This window comes from Natator depressus, chromosome 2, assembly GCF_965152275.1.
Source record: "Natator depressus isolate rNatDep1 chromosome 2, rNatDep2.hap1, whole genome shotgun sequence".
NCBI classification, from domain to species: domain Eukaryota; kingdom Metazoa; phylum Chordata; order Testudines; family Cheloniidae; genus Natator; species Natator depressus.
This window is the reverse complement of record NC_134235.1, coordinates 182717238-182740553: the sequence shown is the minus strand read 5'-3', so window position 1 is coordinate 182740553 and position 23316 is coordinate 182717238. Positions and strand designations below refer to the sequence as shown.

General features: G+C 44.4%; 1 protein-coding gene across 7 annotated transcripts in view; it reads right to left on the bottom strand.

Annotated features, from left to right (window-relative positions):
* MYRIP (myosin VIIA and Rab interacting protein) overlaps positions 1-23316 on the bottom strand; it is a 364430-nt gene that overhangs the window by 67426 nt on the left and 273688 nt on the right. For all 7 annotated transcript variants that reach the window (XM_074945499.1, XM_074945498.1, XM_074945502.1 and 4 more), the window contains 4 exons: positions 22444-22524; positions 17963-18060; positions 17548-17628; positions 9218-9367 (listed from right to left, as the gene is read on the bottom strand). In XM_074945499.1, the coding sequence (XP_074801600.1) occupies positions 9218-9367; positions 17548-17628; positions 17963-18060; positions 22444-22524 (410 nt within the window). The remainder of the gene's footprint in view (positions 1-9217; positions 9368-17547; positions 17629-17962; positions 18061-22443; positions 22525-23316) is intronic.

The window sequence follows — 23316 nt, the reverse complement described above, 5'->3', positions numbered from 1 at the left end:
AAGCGTTCTTCATACTGAGGGCGGCGTACCAGTCTCCTGGATCCAGTGAGGGAATGATCGTGCTCAAGGAGACCATGCAGAACTTCACGTTGACGATGTACTTGTTGAGTTCCCTGAGGTCCAGAATGGGCCGTAGGTCCCCTTTTGCCTTGGGGACGAGGAGACAGCGTGAGTAGAAACCCTTGCCTCTGAGCTCCTGAGGCACCTCCTCCATGGCTCCTAGAGTGAGGAGGGACTGGACCTCCTGGATAAGGAGTTGCTCGTGAGAGGGGTCCCTGAAGAGGGATGGGGCAATGGGGGTGAGAAGGAGTAGAAGTGGATAGAATAGCCCGCCTCTACCATGCAGAGGACTCACTGGTCTGATGTAATAAGGGACCATGCACGGTAGAAGCAGGATAGACGGTTCAGAAAGGGAGGATAGCTGGCCGGGTTGTGGACTGGTAATCCGTCCTCGTGCGCATCTTCAAAAAGGGCACTTAGGGCCCGGAGGGGGCTTGGACTGTCCCTGGCCTTGTCCAGGAGGAAGGCACGGTGGCCTACGCCGAGTGTATCTGCTCCTCCTGCAGGAGACGTCCTGCCTGGGTCTAGTGGAGAAAGACCACTGCTGGGTGGGCTGGGGCTTAAATGGCTTTCTTTGAGTCGTCAGGGTATGCATGCAGAGAGACTTAATGGTATTGTGTGAATCAATCAGGCTATGCAATCTAGAACTGGTTTGTTCAGCGAAGAGGCCCTGACCATCAAACGGGAGGCCCTGGATCATTTGCTGAACTTCCAGCGGGAGACCTGAGCACTGGAGCCAGGCATTATGCCACATGGTGATGCCAGATGCCAGTGTATGCGCTGCCATGTCCGCGGCATCCAGGGAACCTTGGAGAGAAGTCTGGGCCACTAGTCTGCCCTCCTCAGTAATGGCTCCTAGCTCCAGCTGTGAATCAGATGGAAGAAGCTCCTTGAACTTCTGAATAGCAGACCAGAAATTATAGCTGTATCTGCTAAGGATTGCAAGTTGATTAGCGATCCGGAGGGAGAGGTCACCGTACAATAAACCTTTCTCCCAAAGAGATCCAGGTGTTTCGCATCTCTTGATTTAGGGGCGGACCCCTGCTGATCCTGCCTTTCTTTTTCATTTATTGCGTCCACCACCAGGGAGCATTGTGGGGGATGGGTGAAAAGATATCCATACCCCTTAGTGGGGACAAAGTACTTTCTTTTAGCTCCTTTGGCCATGGTGGGAATGGAGGCCAGAGTTTGCCAGATTGTTTTGGCATTTGACTGTATAGTTTTTACAACTGGCAGGGCTACCCTAGAAGGTCCTTCTGGTGTCAGAATGTCCACCATAGGGTCCTCTTCTTCTACCACCTCTTCCACCTGGAGGTTCATGATCAGGGCCACCCATTGGAGGAGTTCCTGCAGGGCCCTGTAGTCCACGGATGGTGGGCCGGATGTGGAAGTACCCGCCACTGCCTTGTCAGGGGAAGATGAAGAGGATGTGACCGGCAGGACCGGGTCCGAAACAGCTCCTTGGTCTGCTGGGTCCAGTTCCTCCTGAGCACCGGGAGTAGCCTCCACCAGGGGTGCGGCTGGGTCCAGAGTTTGTGTGGGGTCTGGAGGAGGGCGGTTGAGGGTTGCCTCGGGAAGACGCAACCCACATCAAGAATGTGATGGCGGAGGGACGCCGGGAGGGGTGCCCTGGGTCTGGTGGTACGCCCAGGCAGTCCAGAACTGCCACTTGGGCTGCCAGTGGGGTGCTGAAGCGTCCTGTCCAAGACTGCCTGGACCTGATCGGGGTACCTCCGATGCTCCTGATGCGCTGCCCGACCTAAGGGAGGGTGACTGGGAGCGGGACGACCAAGTAGGGGCAGTGAGTGGCTGAGCCAAGGAAGGCTCCACATCCCCCGACTGGAGAAATGGGTACCGTGAGGAATGACAAGATCCGGATGATGACCGGCGGTGCCATTGTGGAGAGCGGTACTGTGAGATCGACTGGCACCTAGAAGTTGGGCTTCGCCTCGATGGGGAGTAGCATCGAGAGTGCAACCGCGACCGCTGCCGTGCCACGATGGAGAGCGGTGCCGCGACAAGGAGCGGTGCTGCTGTGTGGAATGGTGTCAGTCTGAGCAGTGCCACGAGTCACAGCATAACCCAGACCTTGAGGATCAGGGCTGCGAGACCAGTGCCATGAGTCGGAGCAGTGCCGCGAGTCAGACTGGTGCGTAGCATTCGTGCGGTGCTGGGACTCGGAGAGGTGCCGGGACTCAGAGTGGTGCGGTGATGGTGGTCTGGGGGCAGACAGCCCAAACATTGCCAGTTTGCCTCTTGATGGTACTGGGGCTCAAGACGGTGGAGGTCTTGAGACCAGGGACTTGGATGCCATCATTTCAATGAGCCCTCTAGCAGCCTCAAAGGTGTCCGGTGTGGAGGGCAGCGTGACCTCCTCTACCTGCAGGGAGTCTGGCTGTGCAGGGCTTCCTGGGGGGGCGGAGGCCCATGCAGGTTGAGGCCTACTGGAGGGTCTGTCAGTCTTATGGCCGTGGTCCACACCGTGCCCTGCTGGGGGTGTGGCATCCGCCTCAAGCCTTTATGGAAGCTTTCCCATGGCCTGCTTTTTATAGGCAGCAGGGGAGTAGGAGGGGTGCCGGGGGGAACGCTTCTGGGCCCTGGGAGATCGCTGACCCCTAGGGGGATGTGCCAAGTCCTTTGTCGGTGCTGAAGACAGCACTGCTGCAGGAGCGCACCGCACCGAGGCGCTCGGGGCTGGGTCTTGTGGCGGACGGGGAGCAGACTCCATGAGGAGTTGTTTTAGTTGAATATCCCTCTTCTTTCTAGTGCGCAGTTTGAATGCCTTGCAAATTTTGCACTTATCTGCCTGATGGGCCTCTCCCAGACACAGAAGACAGGAGTCGCGGGGGTCACCTGTGGGCATAGGCTTGCCGCAGGGGCTATAAGATTTGAAGCCCTGGGACAGCATGCCCTGGAGCCCCGTGGGGCACTCGTTGAAAGGAAAACCCCCCAACTGCTAAAGACTATACTTAATAACTAAAGATAATAATTAACTAACAATGGGTAACTATATACAAAGATAAGTAGGACAGCCAGGGAGCAGTGGAGCACTTGAGAGCAAGAGACCATTGTTCCAACAACTGTCACTGGCGGTAAGAAGGAACTGAAGGGGGGTCGGGCCGACACGGTCGTATATAGAGCGCCATATCAGAGACACTCCAGGGGGCTCCACAGCCGGCCCGACGGGTAGCTGCTAGGGAAAAGTTTCTGACATCCATGCACGCGGCGTGCGCACACACCTAACTGGAATAGATATGAGCAAGCACTCGAAGAAAAACTTCTCGTTTCTATCTGAAAGCTAAAATGAGGATTAAAAAAAATATTCCAAGCACATTTGACTGAATTCTAGGAAGGTGACAGTCACTTTTGTTTTATTTTCTCATCCCTCTCTTATTTCACTGTACTTCAGCATCTAGATACAATAGATAAAAACCTCACCCTATACAATCCTTTAACTGAGGGATGAGCATCTTGTAATTACAATTTAAAATTTTTTTTTCCAAAAGTAAATAATTTGCGGAGGTGCTGCTGCTGGAGAAAGAAGAAAGGAGAAAACTGACAGGAGCTAACACATTGAAAACCAGGTGATTGGCACCCAGGTAATTGGGAGAATGTCCATGCGACACATTCTGTAGAATGTTTCAATTATTCTAAACAATAGATACCAGATTATGTCTAAACACCTGTTTATCTGTATTTTTATATTTATACAATACATTTTACATGTATTTCTATAGCATGTTTTATGATGTACAGGAGTTAAAAGATGTGAATAGGTTTAGCTGGCATATATTTCCTGCTTTGTAATCCTTTCTTTGCTTCATGCTGCTGTCCTGTTCTGTTATGTCTGCTACACAGGATCCACTTTTTTATACTTTCTTTGAAACGTTTTAATACTTTGTATAAAGTTTGGGACAAATGCTAAGAGGTGCTGAGCACTTCCAGCTTCCACTGATTTCAACGCGTATTTTGTTTGAATAAGAGCCAAGTAAGGACTGCAGATTTTCAGCCCCTTCCTTTTGTCAAGCAAATCATTTAAACAAGTGAGTAACTCTCAGTATATTGTATTCCTCACAAGGAGTCAAACCGAACCCACCCCTGAAAACCAGTTCAGAGACGGTTTTTGAGTGAACCAGAAACTGAATCGGAACTGAAAACCTCTGAATCGCATTGAACCTGAACCGGAACCAATCCCAAAAAACCAAAAATCTGTAACCAGTTCAAAATCATAGGTTCAATAATCAGGCACTGGGGGAGGGTCTTTTGGGTTTGCTGAGGAAGGGTCTTTCTCTGCTCCACCCCTAGAGAGAGAGAGAGAGACTAAACTTCCCAAGAAGCCATTGAAGGAGGTGAGGTAGAGAGAGGTTCTGGGATTGGCAGTTATCCTGTCATGCCCAGTTGAGGACTGCCTATAGAAGGGAACCATAACTCCCAGAACACCTCCCTCCCACCACTGAGGGTGCTTGGTTCCTGCTCTGCAAGTCAATGTAGAAAGGGCATTTTCTGGGCTGAAATTCATTTTGTCACTTCAGCAGTCAAAATATGACTGACAGAGTTCTGAAGGATGTTTTACTAATGCGTGGAAATAACTTGTTTTAAAATAATTTTTCTATAAAGAAATATTTATCGTATTCTTTTGCTAGAAGTTACAAAGCAAGCATAAGAGTGTGTGACATTAATCTGCAGGAAATGTACCTGAACTGGTTCAAACAGGTTCAATGTGATTGAAATGGTTATCGAACCATCATTCTAAGTTAGTGTCTGAACCGGAACAGAACCAAAGAGTTAAAACATGTTGATGAACCTGAAACACAACTAACCCACAATTGTTAATAGTTCGACTCCCTTATTTTTCACATAATTAGCTTAACTTGCACATTTCTGTTTCCCCTTGACTGTATCAATAATGTGGATTTTAATGAAATACTCCTCTTTCCTCTATGCTGAATTGTTTTAAATACATTAAATTATGAATGAATTTCTGTTTACATTAGCATTATTTTAGCCAAAAGATAAAGACCACTTATATACCAGTTACAGCACATTGGGATGCCTGCATTCCATCAATACACCAAATGGTGGTTTGCTTTAAGTTGCAGAGACTTATAGTAATGGAATATACTGAAAGGATACAAAATAACCTATCCATTATTCAAAATTCCTGACATCTTAACATTATCTATTGCACCAAACTGTGCTAATGACAAACAGATGGAGTAATCCATCTCTTTTTAGGGGACACAAGGAATACAACATTCAGTCTTATATCAGCAATTTCACGTTGGCATGAGACCTTGAGGAAGTTTGGGAAGAAAGAAGGTATTTTATAGCTAGTGCCATAGCATAGCACTTACAATTAAGCAAGGAGAATATATTTCAGAAGAGATACTTTTAAAAATACATATATATGGAGATCAACACATTTTTCCAAAATCAAAACAGTCAAATATGTCATACAGTCTGTTTCTATTTACTTTGTTGCCCTTGATTTATAACTTGGGCTGTATTCATACACTATTTATATCAGAACTACAAAACGCTGTCTTAACTAAACTAACAATTATTTAGAAACAAGTAATTTTGGCCAATTGGGGAGGTCATGCCGACTGCCCAGCGGCATTTTCCAGCAGAGACAGATCAGACATGTACAGTGCTCGACATTAAAAGTCAGCATTTCACATCAGTTAGAGCACAGTGGTATTTAAGACTACAACAATTTCCCTCTATACTTAGGTAGGTGATATCTGTAATAAAATGTGTGGGTAAATGTGGATTTTTAATGCCTTCTGCTGTAGCATGCAATCAGTTTAAACAACTGTATGTGATTAGGTCTATCATCCTGATTAAATTCAATGTGTTACCATCTTACATACAAAAGGAATACACTTTTTGCACATATGGTAATTTGCCAGTTTTGCATTACAAAACAAAGATAGTTGTCCTATCTCTCTCCCGTATTCTGTGCATCTTTCATTCCCTGTTCACATTCTTGTTCCACTTGATTTAATCTAACCTGCTTCTGCTTAATTCACCGAGGAATTTGATTGGTTGGTTGTGAAGAAATTCCTAAACAGAAGAAACTCTGCCTACAAAATACTTATTAGGAGATGGATCTATGTATACAGCTCTGGCCCCGATAATACTCTGTCTAGGATGGCTCTGAAAGAGGCGTGAGCTGAACAGGCTGAAACTGCTTCTATTAGACTGGTCACAGTCTTTTTAGTTTGTGCCTATATAATCTCACTTATCACTGGTCAGTGTGAAGCTTTCTCTAGTGAGCATGGGCACCTAAATGTCAATTTCTGTAGAACTTATGCTTTCATTTAAGAACAAAAAATTAAGTTTCTAGTATCTAGTTTCTAGTCAATTAAGATAATCTTCTCAAAGGAGAACTCGTAGGAGAAGTCTTCTTGAGTCTGCAGGCAGATACAGGTCTCCTCTGAGGCTCATATCTTTGCCAAGCAAAAGCAGAGAGAAATTAGAAAATGACTGGTTTATTTCACAGCTCTTATTCAGAACCATGTGGCCACTGACTGCTCTCTGCTTGCTCCACGTGAGGCACGTTGCAGCCACAGATTCCACAAGTATTTACTGGGAACGCCGAGCTATATTTTGCTGATTTGAGGGTAGATTAGAGTTTCAATAGAATCCAGATGGAAGGCTTAATTCTGTTCTATTCAAATTCTTATATGGCACCCAACATGTCTAAATATCCAATACAAACTGATGGCAGTTAAAGATTTGTAGCTGGTTATTATAAAGGTATCAACTGTAACATGACCAGTTGTGTCTGTCCAAATTTCTCCATCAAGTCTAGTACAACTGAAAACAAAGAAGAGTTTCACTGAAGTGAAATTACAAAAATAGGGATATGAACTTGTTTGCTATTTCTGTACTGAATCCCGACGTGTATTGATTGCATGTTGAGTTCTCTAAATGCAAAGGAACAGCAGGATTCAGTTTGCTATTGAAAACTTTTAAAATAATACCTGAAGATTTGTACAGAGCATTCCTTTAGGCCCTGACTCTACAGTCCCCAAGGCAAAACTCTCATTGACTCAGTGGGGGATTTACTTTTTTTTCAGCCCCCAACATGGTTTCACAAACAAGCTGTGCAATAGTTGGATATCACAGTGTCTGATATGCTTGTAGAATCATATGAGGAGTGTGACGGAGGAACAGGGCAGAAGGATACATACATACAGTTTCACAGGGACCCCCTGGGTCAGACATATGCACCATGAGCCACTAAAGGAGGGTGTGAGGTCTCTACCAACAGCCAGTAGCCCACTGGTCATCATAATCATTGAGAAATGTCTGTACAGATAATTATTATGAAGTTATGTGCCCATACTGAAAATTATGTTAAGGCAGTATCCAGAAGGTGGCATGTCTCGGAAGGTTCCTTTCAGGCAGGGGGTCACAGACACTTATCGCTCTGTCTGGTCATTGTGTGTCCCAGTATATGCCTATTTGCAGCCTTAGTCATATGCTGATAAAGTGTTTGTGAAATCTACAAGGAAGGAGTATACAGGAAATAACCACTTTATGAATAAGGACAATGGATTGTTCTAATATATCTGGAGAGCGAACAGGCACCTGGGACCTTTCACTGAGGGACAGCTGACAGAGTCACTTGTCTTATGAATGGGGGGTCACTGCCAAACTTGGCTGTAAAAAGGTGGAAAGACTTCAGGTGAGCACTGCTCTGTAAGACAGCTAAGTAGCTAAGTAAGTGTAGTTCTATAACGTGTGTTATGATTTTATTCCATATGTAATCATTTGTTTCCAATTTGTCTACTTGCTGTCACTTGAATCGCTATACTTTAAATAAAAACTTTTACTTGTTTTCACTAGTGAGATGCCTCACAACCCAGGGTACACCTGGGAAGTGTGACAAGGGAGTCTAAAAAGGGAAATGAATCTCTCAACATAAAACATCCAATCCAAAGAAACTACTGATGCTTATTTTCACCCACTTTCCCTTACTGCTGTAACTGAAATCTTACTATTGTAGCCTGTGTAGATATTCTTCACTGCCTAGCAGGTACTAATGATGTTTTGCTGAGAAAATAAGCAAAAGGAGGGGAAAACACTCTTGTAATAGAACATGGGACCTACACGGTACTCTACAGCTCTGTTTAGTTTATTTGTTTAGAGAGCTAGGAAACAAAATAAAAATCAACATTTAGAGTTGTGTTAACAGCTCACAAAACAAGAAACAACATTTAACGGAATCAAAATATAGCAAACCAAGCTTCAAAAATTATTTTAGAGAAAAAAACACCAAGGATCCAATCTTGTTTCCACTGCAACTAACACAAGTTTTTACTTAACGGTGAACATTAAGAATTTGCGCCCCCTCCCCAACAAAAATTCCCCAATATAGTAGGAGGTCTTCACTGCAAAAAAGAGGCTCAAGATCTGCAATGAAAAAAATGTAGGCATAAAGTTGTGTCTGTACCTTTTTGCACACCTCAGTGTGTGTAGACAAGAATCCCAATATTATGGTTTAAATCACCCACCCCTTGTGTGGCTGATCCAGAGCACAGTGGAATCACTGGAAAGGATCCTATTGACTTCAGTGGACAAAGTAGTAGAATATACATTGGAAAAGACTAGCTTGAAACTTATTCATTTCTCTCAATCCAGGGGATACTCTAGAAAACAGTCCCTGTTCACCCTGTGAAAGAAAAGTGGGGGCAGCCATGCGAGAGTGGGGATTTTCAAAATGATCCTCAACATTTACCATCCAGGCACAACAACATCTGTTCCCCCACTGTTTGCTGTGATGATTGATGATAATGAAAAAACTCCCTGGGCTGCATTCTGTGCTCTGCTACGTCAGTGCCAAGTGGATGAAAACTTAACAAAAATGGCCACGAGAACATTCCTCTTACAGAGAGGAAAGCTTCACTGACATAAAGCCGGCACAGAGTGTGTTGAAAGAGAGAGGTAGTGTGACAGGAATGGCCAAGGGCCCTACATCTCACCTGCTCATCAGATTGTGGTATGCAAACAACATTTACTCTTTGGGTTTAATGCTCATGCTTTGTATATTTGCATTTAACATTCTAGTCAGGACACCCATCTCTCCTATCTCTATTTTCCAATTTCTTGCAGCAGAAAATTTAGATGGTTGAGTTTGGTCACTCACCCACAATGTGTAGGATCCCCTGCGACTGCCTGGAAAAGTCAGCATGCTCTGATCTGAAACAGCAACAGATGCCAGACCGCTGCTTCTGGACTGTGGCCAGTCAAAATCAGCCTCCGCCTGCTCAGCTTTACTTTTTTGCTTTCTTATAATCTGTAGGGTTGAAATTAAAAAAAAAAAAAAAAGTTACTGGAAAGTCCTGCCCAGAGCCATATGGCTCAAAATGCATTGGCTGTGTCAAGATGAACAGCATGGAATAGAGTTTCCTTTAGCTTCGGCCCCAGCTAATTCAAGTTTGATTTTCACAACCTGCACTTATTTCTTCTTATCTGAAGTCAGAGGTTTGCAAGATAATAAAGTCATTATCGAATATGTGTAGGAACACCAGAACTGAATTAAAACAATATGGAAATCTATACCCCACCAATGGTACTGACAATGTGATCTATATCTGGTAGCCAAGTATACATTTTCTAAGAATAAGAATGCATAAGTAGATGAATATTGGTATGGAATCATAGAATAAAGGAGATGGGCTAGATTTCAAAAGCACACCTAACTCCTATGGACTTTTAAAGGGAGTTAGGTGCTTAAGCACCATTTTCTTAGATTCATAGATTCTCAGGCTGGAAGGGACGACTGTGATCATCTAGTCCGAGTTCCTGCATAACACAGGCCATTGAACTTCCCTGAATTTATTCCTGTTTGAACAAGAGCTTATGTTTTAGAACAACATCCCATCTCGATATAAAAATTGCCACTGATGAAAAACCACTTCAACCCTTGGTAAATTGTTCCAATGGTTAATTACCTTCACTGTTTAAAATGTACACCTTATTTCCGGTCTGAATTTGTATAGTTTCATCTTCCAGCAATTGGATTATATTATACCTTTGTCTGCTAGACTGAAGAGCCCATTTTCTAATATTTGTTCCCCATGGATGTACTTAAAGACTATAATCAAGCCATCCCTTAACCTTCTCTTCATTAAGCGAAACCGATTGATCTCCTTGAGTCTAAGGGTATGTCTACCCTGGCAGAGTTACATCACTGGCAGCTACATCGCCACTCAGAGAGCACTGAAGGGGAAACCACTGTTGTGTGTTCACACTGTTAGCTGCCTGTGCAATAGTGTGTTCACACTTGCGGCACTTGCAGTGGTATTTGGAGCGGTGCACTCTGGGCAGCTATCCCACAGAGCATCTCTTCCTCTTCTGTCACTAAGCATTGTGGGAAGGTGGGGGGGGGGTCACGGGGCATCCTGGGTCCTGTCCCAATGCCCTGTGATGCATTGCTTCACATCCCAGCAATCCCTGGGCTTCCGTCTGCATTCGGCGCCATCTTTCAACAGTTTGTGAACTGTGAGCTCTGCCTCTTCAAGCTGCAGGAATGGATCCCGCACTGTTGACCAGTATGCTGCTCGCTGTCACTAACACGTCACGCGTGACAGTGGAGTTATTCCTTAAACTACAAAGGCAAGAGGAGTGCGACATTGATCTTGCCACATGTAATAGCTATGACACGAGATTGCTTGTAGCTTTCACAGAGGTGCTGACCACAGTGGAACGCTGCTTTTGGGCTCAGGAAACAAGCACTGAGTGGTGGGATCACATCGTCATGCACGTCTGGGATGATGAGCAGTGGCTGCAAAACTTTCAGATGAGGAAAGCCACGTTCATTGGACTGTGTGATGAGCTTGCCCCAGCCGCGCGGTGCAAGGACACGAGAAGGAGAACTGCCGTTTTGTGGGAGAAGCGTGTGGCAATTGCAATGTGGAAGCTGGCTACTCCAGACTGCTACCGATTGGTTGCTAACCAGTTCAGAGTGGGAAAGTCGACCGTTGGACTCACGTTGATGGAAGTGTGCAGTGCCATTAATCACATCCTGCCCTGAAAGACGTGACTCTGGGCAACGTGTGTGACATTCTGGATGGCTCTGCACAAATGGGCTTCCCTAACTGCGGAGGGGTGATAGATGGCACACATATTCCAATTCTGGCACCAGACCACCTAGCCACCGAATACATTAATCGGAAGGGGTATTTCTCTATGGTTCTCCAGGCGCTTGTGGATCACCGTGAGCATTTCACGGACATTAACGCAGGCTGATCCAGAAAGGTGCATGACGAACACATCTTTCGGAACACTGGCCTGTTCAGGAAGCTGCAAGCAGGGACTTTCTTCCTGGACGAGAAGATCACCATAGGGGAAGTCGAAATGCCCATTGTGATCCTGGGAGACCCTGCCTACCCCTTAAAGCCGTGGCTTATGAAGCCATACACAGGGAACCTTAACAGCAGCAAGGAGTGGTTCAACAGGCTGAACAAGTACAGAATGACTGTTGAGTGTGCTTTTAGCTCTTTAAAGGCCCGCTGGTGCTGCCTATATGGGAGTCTGGACCTGGCTGATGACCACATTCCTATGCTTATAGCCGTGTGCCGTACGCTCCATAATATTTGTGAAGGGAAGGGTGAAAGTTTCACTCAGGGCTGGACCGCTGAGGCTCAGTACCTGGAGGCTGATTTGAACAGCCAGAGACCAGGGCTATTGGAGGGGCACAGCGCCAGGACATAAGGATCAGGGATGCCTCGAGGCAGCAATTTGAAGCTGAAAGCCAGGAATATTTGTTGCTCTGCTCGGGAGCGCAGTACTTGTAATGCTAGGAGGTGACTGTGATTGGTGAAGATGATGCACTGTGAAGGTGTAAGAAAATTGCCTGTTGCTTTGCAGGGCTCTCTTTGCTTTCAATTAATGGAATAAAGATTGCTTTCAAACCAAAACAATTCTTTTATTAAAAAACAACAACTGGAGGACAGAGACAAACAAAAAAACACATCAGCACTGTGAGGGGTGGAGGAAGGGAGAGTCCCAGGAGAAGGTTTGGGTCCTGGGGCGGTTAAAGGTTTGTGTATGCCAGATATCATATGCAACCTTGTCCTTTGGAGTACAGTTCAGTGTGTACTATATTTCAGCAGGACAAAACTGCAGAGGGACAGGTGTTGAGTGCAGTGGATACTGGGAGTCTGCATGGCTGGACTGTGAAGGGGGAGGAGTGGAATGCCGCGGGTACAGACTGGAGCCAGGAGGTTGATAAGAGTGTGTTGGCGGTGTCTGGGGGGCGCATGGGAAAGAGTTTTGCGACAGCGGCCGCAGGAGAAGGTGGGTGCGGAGCTGCTTGATTTGTAGTGCTAGTAGCGCCTGGAGTGTGTCTGCTTGGCGCTCCATAACCTTTAAGGGCCGCTTCATGGCTTCATTCTGGCACACCGCATCCTCCTTTTGGTCCCTCTTCTCTCTGTCCTGCCACTCCTTTGATTCTTGTTTTTCAGCCGCGGAGTGCATCATGACATCATGAAGAAAGTCCCCTTTAGTTTTTCATGGCAGCTTTCTAATTCTGCGCAGCCATTCAGCTGGCGATAACAAAGACGGAGGCTGGGCTCCCAAGTTCATATCTATAAAGCCAAAATGCAACATTTTACAGAAGCAGTATGTTTGCAACACACGAACAACACTGATTCAGTGATTTAAAATACAGCCACTATTCACATACATGTCACTAACTGGCTGACACCAGACAAGCACACATGAGCCACAAGACCCCCAAAATGGCGAGTAACTGCAGGGGCAATCAGTGTTCCAGGACCGTACTGTATACTGGGCACATGGCTCTTGGGGAGAGCCAGCACTGTACGGGGGCCTTATAATAATTACTGTCCCCACATTTTCCACAGGCTGTGTTCATTATGGAAGATATCTCGCTGCTGAGGGTGAGCAGGGAATCAAGAGAGGGTCCTCTCCAAGATGGCGGCTTCCACCCTGGCCCTTATGCAGCTCGCCTGTGTGCAGCAATGGACCGTCCACCCCTGTGACGGCAGAGTGGCGTGGGAAAGTTACCCTTAATGGGGCAAGAAACAAAGCAGCTCTGCCAAAGAACCTGCAGCAGCGGATTGCCCAGTATCTCCATGAGAGTTTCGTGGAGATCTCTGAGGCAGATTCCTGTGAAGTGAGGGAGTCAATCAACACCCTGTTCCGCCGCTCAGACTAGGCAGGTGGTGGTATGCGCATCACACAGACACAAACCTGCTTTCTGCAACGCTCCTACCCCCAGCAACTCACCGGGGTGGCGAGTTATATGGGCCCACGGTGCCCAGGCTCCAGCAAATTCCAGTCCCGGGGGGCCCGACTCCACCAGTGTTCAGGGCCCAGTCTCTCCCCTGGTCCCACCTGCCACCCGTACGCGCCTCCCCCAGCCCCACCTGCCGCTCCCTTGTGCCTCCCCCGAGCATCCCCGGCTGCCCCCTGCAGCTCCGCACTGTGCTCCCTCGCTGGCCACTCCCACTTACAAGGGAGTGGCGCCGGGGGCAGGCTGAGGCCACTGCTGTGCCTGAGGAGGGAGAAGGCGCATGGCAGCCTGCCCCGGCAGGTGACTTTGATGGGGGGGGGACTTATCCTGGCCGGACCTCTTGAGCAGCAGCCGAGGGGGGCTTGGCTGAGTGTCGTGCTGTGGTGGCCGGGGAGACGGTCCCCCCACCCCCTCAGCTCGTTGTTGCCGGTGGGGAGATGGCTGGGGGAAGTCCTCCTCTCTGGCCCCACACTTGCCTACTGCACCCCAAACTCCTCATCCTTGGCCCAGCCCCATGTCCTGCATCCTCTCCCACAGCTCAACACTCTGTCTGAGCCCAGAGCCTGCACCCAACACCCAAACCCCCTCCCAGAGCCCACACCCCCTCTTGCATCCCAATCCCCTGTCCCAGCCCAGAGCCAGCACCCAAACTCCCTCCCAGAGCCTTAGGCAGGGGTGGGTGGGTGGGTGGGACTTGGACCTGTTCTGGGCACCACCAAAAATTATACAAACCTGCCATCCCTTCAACTCACTTCAGTGCTTCCCAAAATCAAAGCCACTTACCAGGGGCCTCCTGTCCTGTTTGTGCTTCACCAAGATCCGACAGCTGAGACTGGCTAACTTCCTCCGGGGTAGAGAAGAGCTCCTGGCTGCACGCATCTCTGCCCTCTGAGTCATCCTCTGCCTCTGGGTCCCCCTCCCACTCCACATCCTCGTCCAAGATTTCCTCTTCTTGGCTCAGTCCACTCTCGACTGGCCCATGAGCCACCAAAATATCCACAGTGGCCTTCACAGTGGAGGTGGGGTTGCCACTAAGTATCGCATCCAGCTGTTAGTAGAACCAGAAGCTCATGGGCGCAGCACTGGAATGGCCGTTTGCCTCCCACACCTTGTGGTAGGCGTTCCGCAGCTCCTTCACTTTGACCCTGCACTGCAATGTGTCCCGGTCATGAACCCTTTCTGTCATGCATTGTGAAATCCACCCATAGGTATCATAATTCCTATGGCTGGAACGCAGTTGGGACTGGACAGCCTCCTCTCCCCAAATGCCAATGAGGTCCAGCAGCTCGGCATTGCTCCAAGCGGGGGATCACCTGGTGCGTGGAGCAGGCGTGGCCATCTGGAAAGATGCAGTGAGAACACTGCATGCGTCACTGAGCAAACAGGAAGGGGATTTTCAAAATTACCAAGGAACGTATGGGGTGGGGCTGATGGTTGGTCACCCGAGGGCAGGGCAGTGGAGTTCAAACCGATGACCAGAGAGGCAAGAACAGGCATTGTGGGACACCTCGCGGAGGCCAATTGCAGCACTGTAATCGCCATGGTGTCTACACTGGCACCGCGGCGCTGTAGCCCCAGTGCAGAAAGCCGTACGCCTCTTGTCGGGGTGGGTTTTTTTACAGTGCTACAACTGCGCAGTTTCTGCGCACTAAGTGGCTTGGCAGTGTGTGCACCTCGGGAGTTACACCACAGAAAGCTGCTTTACTGCTCAGAAACTTGCCAGTGTAGACAAGGCCTAACACTATAAGGCAGAGTTTCAATTTCTTTAATCATTCTTGTGGCACTTCTCTGAACCCTCTCCAACTTTTCAACATCTTTCTTGAATTGCAGACACCAGAACTGGACACAGAATTCCAGAAGTGGTCACACCAGTGCCAAATACAGAGGTAAAATAATCTCTCTACTCCTATTTGAGATTCCCCTGTTTATTCATCCAAGGAACGCATTAGCCCTTTTGGGCACAGCGTTGGACTGGGAGCTCATGTTCAGCGGACTATCCACCATGACCCTCAAATCTTTTTCAGAGTCACTGCTTCTCGGAATACAGTCCCCCCATCCTGTAAGTATGGTCTATGTTCTTTGTTCTTAAATGTATACATTTTCATTTAGCCATATGAAAACGCATAGTGTTTGCTTGCATCCAGTTTATCACGTGATCCAGATTGCTCTACATTGATGACTTTTCCTCTACGTTATTTACCACTCCCCCAATTTTTGTGTCATCTGAAAATTCTATCAGTGATGATTCTATGTTTTCTTCCAGGTCATTAATACTAACGTCAACTAGTATGGGGCCAAGAACTGTGTGACCCCACTAGAAATACATGTACTTAATGATGATTCCCCGTTTACAATTACATGTTGAGACCTATCAGTTAGCCAGTTTTTAGTTGATTTAATATGTGCCATGTTAATTATATAGTGTTCTAGTCCTTTAATCAAAATGTTATATGGTACCACACGAAATGCCTTAGAGAAGCCTAAGTATATTACATCAACCCTAGCACCTTTATCAACCAAACTTGCCAAAAAAAGATTTCAAGTTAGTTTGACAGGTTCTATTTTCTATAAACCCATGTTGATTGGGATTAATTATTTTACCTCCTTTAATCAAGTCTTGTGTCAGCTGCTCCATTCTCTTGTTTGCAGTCGATATGAGGCTAACAGAACTATAATGATTATAGTCATGTTTACGATTTTAAAATATTGGCACATTAGCTTTCTTTTAGACTCCTAAAACTTCCCCAGTGTTCTATGAGTATTGAAAATCAACATTAATACTAAACGATCTGGTAGGCTCCCTCTTTTATAACTCTTGGTAAGTTGTCTGGACCTACTGATTTAAAAATGCTCAATTTTAGTAGCTGCTGTTTAACATCTTCCTGAGTGGAATGGAATGGAAAGTGTTTCACCATCATCTGATATGACCAAATCATCTGTCCCCCCCGCCCCCCAATACAGAACAGAAATATTCATTGAACACTTTGGCCTGTTCTGCATTATTATTGACAATTCAACCATTTTCATTTAGTCATGGATCAATACCATAGTTAGGATTCCTTTTGTTCATTATATACTTTAAAAATCCCTTTTTTTTGTCCCTTAACTCTGCTAGCCACTGATTTTCCCTTGTGTCCTTTTGCTTTCCCTATTGTCTGTAATTGCTAGTTTCTGATTTATATTCATTACTGTGAACTTCCTCTTTTGTTAATTTGTTACATATATTTTTATAGCTACCTTCATTTCCCCCTAAGTGTTTGAAAATGTACCTTTGAAAATCTACTCCATTTGCAGACAAAAAAAGATTGAGTAGATTATCAAATCCATCTCCCTGCCACTGTGGGATTGTTCTCTGTAATACTTGAGCTCGGTGAAATATTTTTGACACAAATTCACTGAAGAGATTCATCCAGAAGTTTTTTTTTTGAGGCTAGAGTCACAAAGGCACTTAGGTGCTATTCGTAAAACAGCAAGAGGAGGAGGTGGTGACCTGTTACCCAATAGCCCAGTGGTTAGGGCACTCATCTGCAATACGCAAGCCTCCATACAGTAAGAGTAGGTATCTGTACCCCAGTCTACAACCTTCCAGGTGAATGCTCTAGCCACAAGGCTATAGAGGAGAACACGCTTTCCCCCTGCCCTCTTCCAATGATGCTTCCAATTTCTTTTGTTTTAATTTTAAAAAGCAGTTAAAAGTGCCTAAAATCAAAACAAAATGTTTCATTTGACCCCAAATGAAATTTTTGGTGCTTTGTTTTGCCAAGAAAATTTTTCGTTTCAGATCGCTTCAGAACAATTTTTCCCCTCGATTACTCGCACAGTTCTTTGTAATGTATGTATGCACTTTTCCCTGTCTGATTTGTAATGATCTTTGGGAAATTATTCTATAGTGAAACAGATCTCATCGTCAGGCAGCTTTGGACAAACTTGCCAACAGTTCCAATTTGGTTGGGATGGTCCAGGTTTGATTCTCCTGGATAGGTTTTAAAGTCTTCTGACCAATTTCCCAGGAGCTGCTGCAGCAGGAAGCAGGATATTTTCCACTGAGCTGCTCCTCTCCTGGATATTCTTGTCATCCACACATACACTTTCAATCCTTTTCTGATATGCATCATCTTCCGTGAGTTAAATCAAACCTTGATAGACGACAGAGCTGTCTTCTAGCCCTTTAAAATTCCAAATACAATTTGCAACAGCAAAGCTGCATCGCATACCTTCTGCACTATGGTAGTGGCAAGCTCTTCAATCAGCTCCTCCTTATGTTCCCGTAAATAACAAGCCTCGTTCTGTTTGTCCTGCACAAAGATACAATTTATAAATACTACAGAGTCACATTTGAGTGCTATTTTTACAAGATCAATATAAAAAGAAAAATGAGTAACATGCAGAAGGAACTGAATGTAAGTAACTTTAATTTATTGGAATATCCTGTATTTCTGAAGTGGAACATGCGTGCTATCTTGATAATAACTTTCAGAGAAACAGCACACAATTCTTTTAGCTAATGCAGTAAGACAATTCATCACTGCATTATGTTTTCTTTGATTTTCACTCACCTTTCCACTATTACTTGAATAAAGAAAAAACTGATCTATATAAGCCAGCTGAATGTTAATTAAATTTTTTTACCAGGCTTTCACCATATGTCTCTGCCTTGGAAATGGCTTCTTCTACTGCTTCTTCTGCCACACGTAAGGCCACAGCTAGGGTGTCCATCATACTATGTCCTAGTCAAAAAGCAAACAAAATACCCACATTTATGCTCAGCTGCAAAATTCAGACCAAGATTCTTCAGCTTCAGTAATTCTTAGATCTAGGATTTTGGTATAGTCTACTGCAGAGATGCAGAGCCAGACACCAATCCCAAGCTGATCAAGATGCATAGGAACATAAGAATGGCCATACTGGGTCATACCAATGGTCCATCTAGCCCAGAATCTTGTCTTCCAACAGTGGCTGGTGCCAGATGGTTCCGAGGGAATGAACAGAACAGGGCAATTATCAAAAGCCATCCCCCATTGTCCACTTCCAGCTTCTAGCAGTCAGAAGTTCAGGGACACTCAGAGCGTGAAGTTGCATCTCTGACCATGTTGGCTAATAGCCATTAACGGACCTATCCTCCACAAACTTCCAGAGGCTGACTCTATGTTCTGTGAAGAAGTACTTCCTTCCTTATGTTTGTTTTAAATCTGCTGCCTATTAATTTCATTGGGTGCCCCTGGTTCTTGTGTTATGAGAAAGGATAAATAACACTTTCTTATTCACTTTCTCCACACTATACACGATTTCATCGACCTCTATCATATCCCTTCTCAGTCTTCTCTTTTCTAAACTGAACAGTCCAACTCTTTTTAATCTCTCCTCATAGAGAAGCTGTTCCATACCCCTTATCATTTGTGCTGCCATCCTCTGTACTTTTTCCAATTCTCATATACATTTTTTAGACAGGGCAACCCGAACTGCACACAGTATTCAAGATGTAGGCTTACCATGGATTTATATAGAGGCATTATGACATTTTATGTATTATTATCTATTTGTTTCCTAATGGTTCCTAACATTGTTAGTTTTTTTGAGTGCTGTTGCACATTGAGTGGATGTTTTCAGAGAGCTATCCACAGTGATTCCAAAATCTCTTTCTTGAGTGGTAAGAGCTAATTTAAACCCCATCATTTTATATGTATAGTTGGTATTATATTTTCCAATGTGCATTACTTTGCATTTATCAACATTGAATTTCATCTGCCATTTTGTTGCCCAGTCACCCATTTTTGTGAGATCATTTTGTAACTCTTTAGTCTTCTTTGGACTGAACTATCTTGAGTAATTGTACGTTGTCTGGAAACTTTGCCAACTCACTGTTTACTCCTTTTTCCAGATCGTTTATGAATATGTTGACCTGCACTGGTCCTAGTACAGATCTTCGGGGGTCCTGTTATTTGCCTCTCTCCACTGTGAAAACTGACCATTTATTCTTACTCTTTGTTTTCTATATTTTAACCAGTTACTGGATTCATGAGAGGACCTTCCCTCTTATCGCTTGACTGTTCACTTTGCTTAAGAACCTTTGGTGAGGGATGTTGTCAAAAGCTTTCTGAAAGTCCAGGTACACAATATCAACTAGATCACCCTTATTCACATGCTTGTTGACCACCTCAAAGAATTCTAATAGATTGGTGAGGCATGATTTCCCTTTACAAAAGGTGTGTTGACTCTACTGTGTTCATCTATGCATCTGATCATTCTGTTCTTTATTATAGTTTCAACCAATTTCCCTGGTACTAAAGTTAGGCTTACTGGCCTGTAGTTGCCAGGATCACCTCTGGAGCCTTTTTTTAAAAAAAATCAGCATTAGATATCCTACAGTCATCAGTATAGTGGCTGATTTAAGGGATAGGTTAAATACAACAGTCAGTAGTTTTGCAATTTCATATTTGAATTCCTTCAGAACTCTTGAGTGAATACCGTCTGGTCCTAGTGACTTCTTAGTATTGAATTTATCAATGTGTTTCAAAACCTCCTCTATTAACATCTAAATCTGGGACAATTCCTCAGATTTGTCACCTACAAAGAATGGCTCAGGTGTGGCAATCTCCTTCACATCCTCTGCAGTGAAGACCAATGCGAAGAATTCATTTAGCTTCTCTGCAACGGTCTTGCCTTCTCTGAGTGCTACTTTAGAACCTCAATCGTCCAATGGCCCCACTGACAGGGGGGCTTCCTGCTTCTGATGTACTTAAAAAAATTTTTGCTGTTAGTTTTTCTGTCTTTTGCTAGTTGCTCTTCAAATTCTTTTTTGGCCTGCCTAATTATATGTTTACACTTGACTTGCCAGAGTATATGTTCTATTCTATTTTCCTCAGTAGGATTTGACTTTCAATTTTTGAATGCTTGCAGGCATTTCACTCGTGACTGTTCCTTTTAATTTCTGTTTAACTAGCTTCCTCATTTTTGTGTAGTTCCCATTTCTGAAGTTAAATGCTACTGTGGTGGGTTTCATCGATATTTTTCCTCCAAAAGGATGTTAAATTCAATCACATTATGGTCGCTTTTACCACATGGTTCAGCTATATTCATGTCTTGGACCAGAGCCTGTGCTCAACTTAGGCCTAATCAAGAACTGCCTCTCCCCTTTTGGGTTCCAGGACTAGCTGCTCCAAGGAGCAGTCATTAATGGTGTCTAGACATTTTATCTCTGTGTCATATCCTGAGGTGACATGTCCCCAGTCAATATAGGGACAGTTGAAATCCCCCGTTATTATTGAGTTTTCTGTTTTTGTAACCTGTCTAATCTCCCTGAGTATTTCACAGTCACCATCACCATCCTGGTCAGGTGGTCAGTAGTTCATTCCTACTGCTATACTCCTATTTTTCAAGTGTGGAATTTCGATCCATGGAGATTCCATGTTACAGTTTGAGTCATTTAAGACTTTTACTATATTTGACTCTACACTGTTTTTTGCACATAATGCCACCTCCCCTCTCCTCCCTCAGCACAACCTGCTCAGTCATTGCTATATATTTTGTATGTGTATTACTGTGTCCCATTGCTTTTCATAGTTCTAGCAAGTTTCTGTGATGCCTATTATATAAATATCCTCATTTAATATCAGGCACTCAAGTTCACCCATCTTAGTATTTACACTTCTTGCATTTGTATACAAGCACTGATAAAATTTTTAAGTATTTAGTTGTCTGCCTTCATGTGATGTAATTGAATAGGAATCTTTTTTGTTTGACTGTTTCTCTTCATTTCCTGACTGTACTTTATCAACTTCTAGCCTCTCCTCTTTACTAGGCTATGGAGTATCCCCAAGGGACGTCTCTGTCTGAACTGTGTGCTCCTCTGCACCTGTCGACTCCCCCCCAAGTCTTAGTTTAAAAACTCCTTTATAACCTTTTTAATTTTACATGCCAGCAATCTGGTTCCATTTTGGTTTAGCTGGAGCCCATCCTTCCTGTACAGGCTCCTCCTTTCCCCAAAGGTTCCCCAGTTCCTAATAAACCTAAATCCCTTCTCCAAACATCATCCTCTTATTCACACATTGATACCCTGCAGTTCTGCCTAACTGGCCCTGCGCGTGGAATTGGAAACATTTCAGAGAAGGCTACCATGGAGGTCCTGGACTTAAATCTCTTACCAAGCAGCCTAAATTTGGCCTCCAGGACCTCTTTCTCCTACCTTTCCCGATGTCATTGCACATGCACTTTGGTTCTCAGAACCATGGCGACGGCATAAATATCTCAATAGACAGCAAAAACGTCGGGTGGTTTGTATCCATTGCTATATTCTGCATCTATGGCACGTCCATAGTGCCCTGCCGTTCAGATTATGGGGGCGTGACAGCAGCGCTCACCAAAGTGCTGCACTGTAAATCCCCCTTGTGGAATTGAACTAAATGTTAAACTAAATGAACTAAAATGTTCCTAGTTTGCATTAACGTAGTCCTCTTCAAACAGGGCTACATTAATGCAATGTAGGAACCTTGTGTTCATGCCTGCAGCATCCACACATGGGAGTTATCGTGCAGCACTTTGGTGTGCACTGCTATTCACACCCCCGTAATCCAAACTGCTGGACATTTCCCTAAAAATACAGTATTGACAGAGGCCACTAACTTTCTCAACTTAAATAATACGTCACTTACCATTTTAAACAGAAAAACACAATATTTCTACAAAGTCCATGCAGGGAGACTATCAATGTGCTTACTTTAGTTGGGTAGTTATGATGAGAGGAATGTTTGTAACAGAACTTAACAAAAGCTGAGACCTCTATGAAAAACAAGCGTGTATGAGCAGTAGGGGAAAATCATGTGTGAGAGAGAACAAACTCTGAACATGATATGTACAGTATTAAGGAAAACTTATTGAAGTGAATGCATAACAGCCATGATGCAAAACAGATAAAGTCTAGCATGTGCCCTGTAAACCACAGAAGCTCTGGTAACTCCCTAAAGGTTTTAGCTAAAAGATTAGTGATCCTATAAACTTTTCATCACCAGGGACCAATGCGACTTGGAGACCCTCCAGCACTGTAGGGCTATTTGTCGAATAACTCGATCAGTAACAGCTCAGTTTTAGTGCAAATGAATTTTAAGTACAGTTACCTTCTGTCTGTCTGTAGAATGTAGAGTCACTGCCACAAATGCTTCCTTCATTTTCTACGCTTCCTTCAAAAAAGCTTCCTTCTACTCAAAAAGACAGCACAACACATATTGTATATAAATATTCAATATATTATTAGGTTAAAGTACTCTTACAAAAAGTAGTGGTGTTTCTAACCACTATAGAGGAGTAGTCTGAAAATTACTGTTTGAATTTCAGCTGCTATACAAAAATGTTATTTCTTTTATATGAAAGATTTCTCAAACGGGGCTTGTAAATTACGGATGGAGAAAACTGCTGGAGAGAGAGAAAGGAGTTGCTTAAATGCAGAACTTGTCAAATGAAAGCTAGTGCAGTGAACTTGCTTTTAACATGACATTTGGGGCTTGAAACAGATCCTGGATTTTAAAGGCCACTACAGTATAAATAAAACAAACCGAGACATTTAAACCTGTATTTATCTTCAAATGAAACAAGAGGGTTATCTTACCGTCACACTGAAAATAGAAAAAGAAAGTTAGCAATGACATTTAGATGCTGAGGCCTTCTTCAGAAAGGTCTCCTATATCCTGCACATCCTCACCTACGTATCCTGCATGTTATTACTCATGTGAGCAGTCTCGTTTAAAGGCATAATTCAACGAGACTACTTTTGAGAATAAGGAATGCCTCGGTGCATAAGGTTTTGCAGGATCAGTATCTTGACTTTTTTTATTTTCTGCATATATTTAAATTAATTGTTTTGTTCCATTTGCATCGCACCCACTAAATGTAGCATCCCCACCTTTATTTTTTCATTTCCATTTTTGAAGATTCTTTTTTTTTTAATTTGATAAGAAAAAAAAAGCAACCTATTGAAATGGAATCTTTTAGGC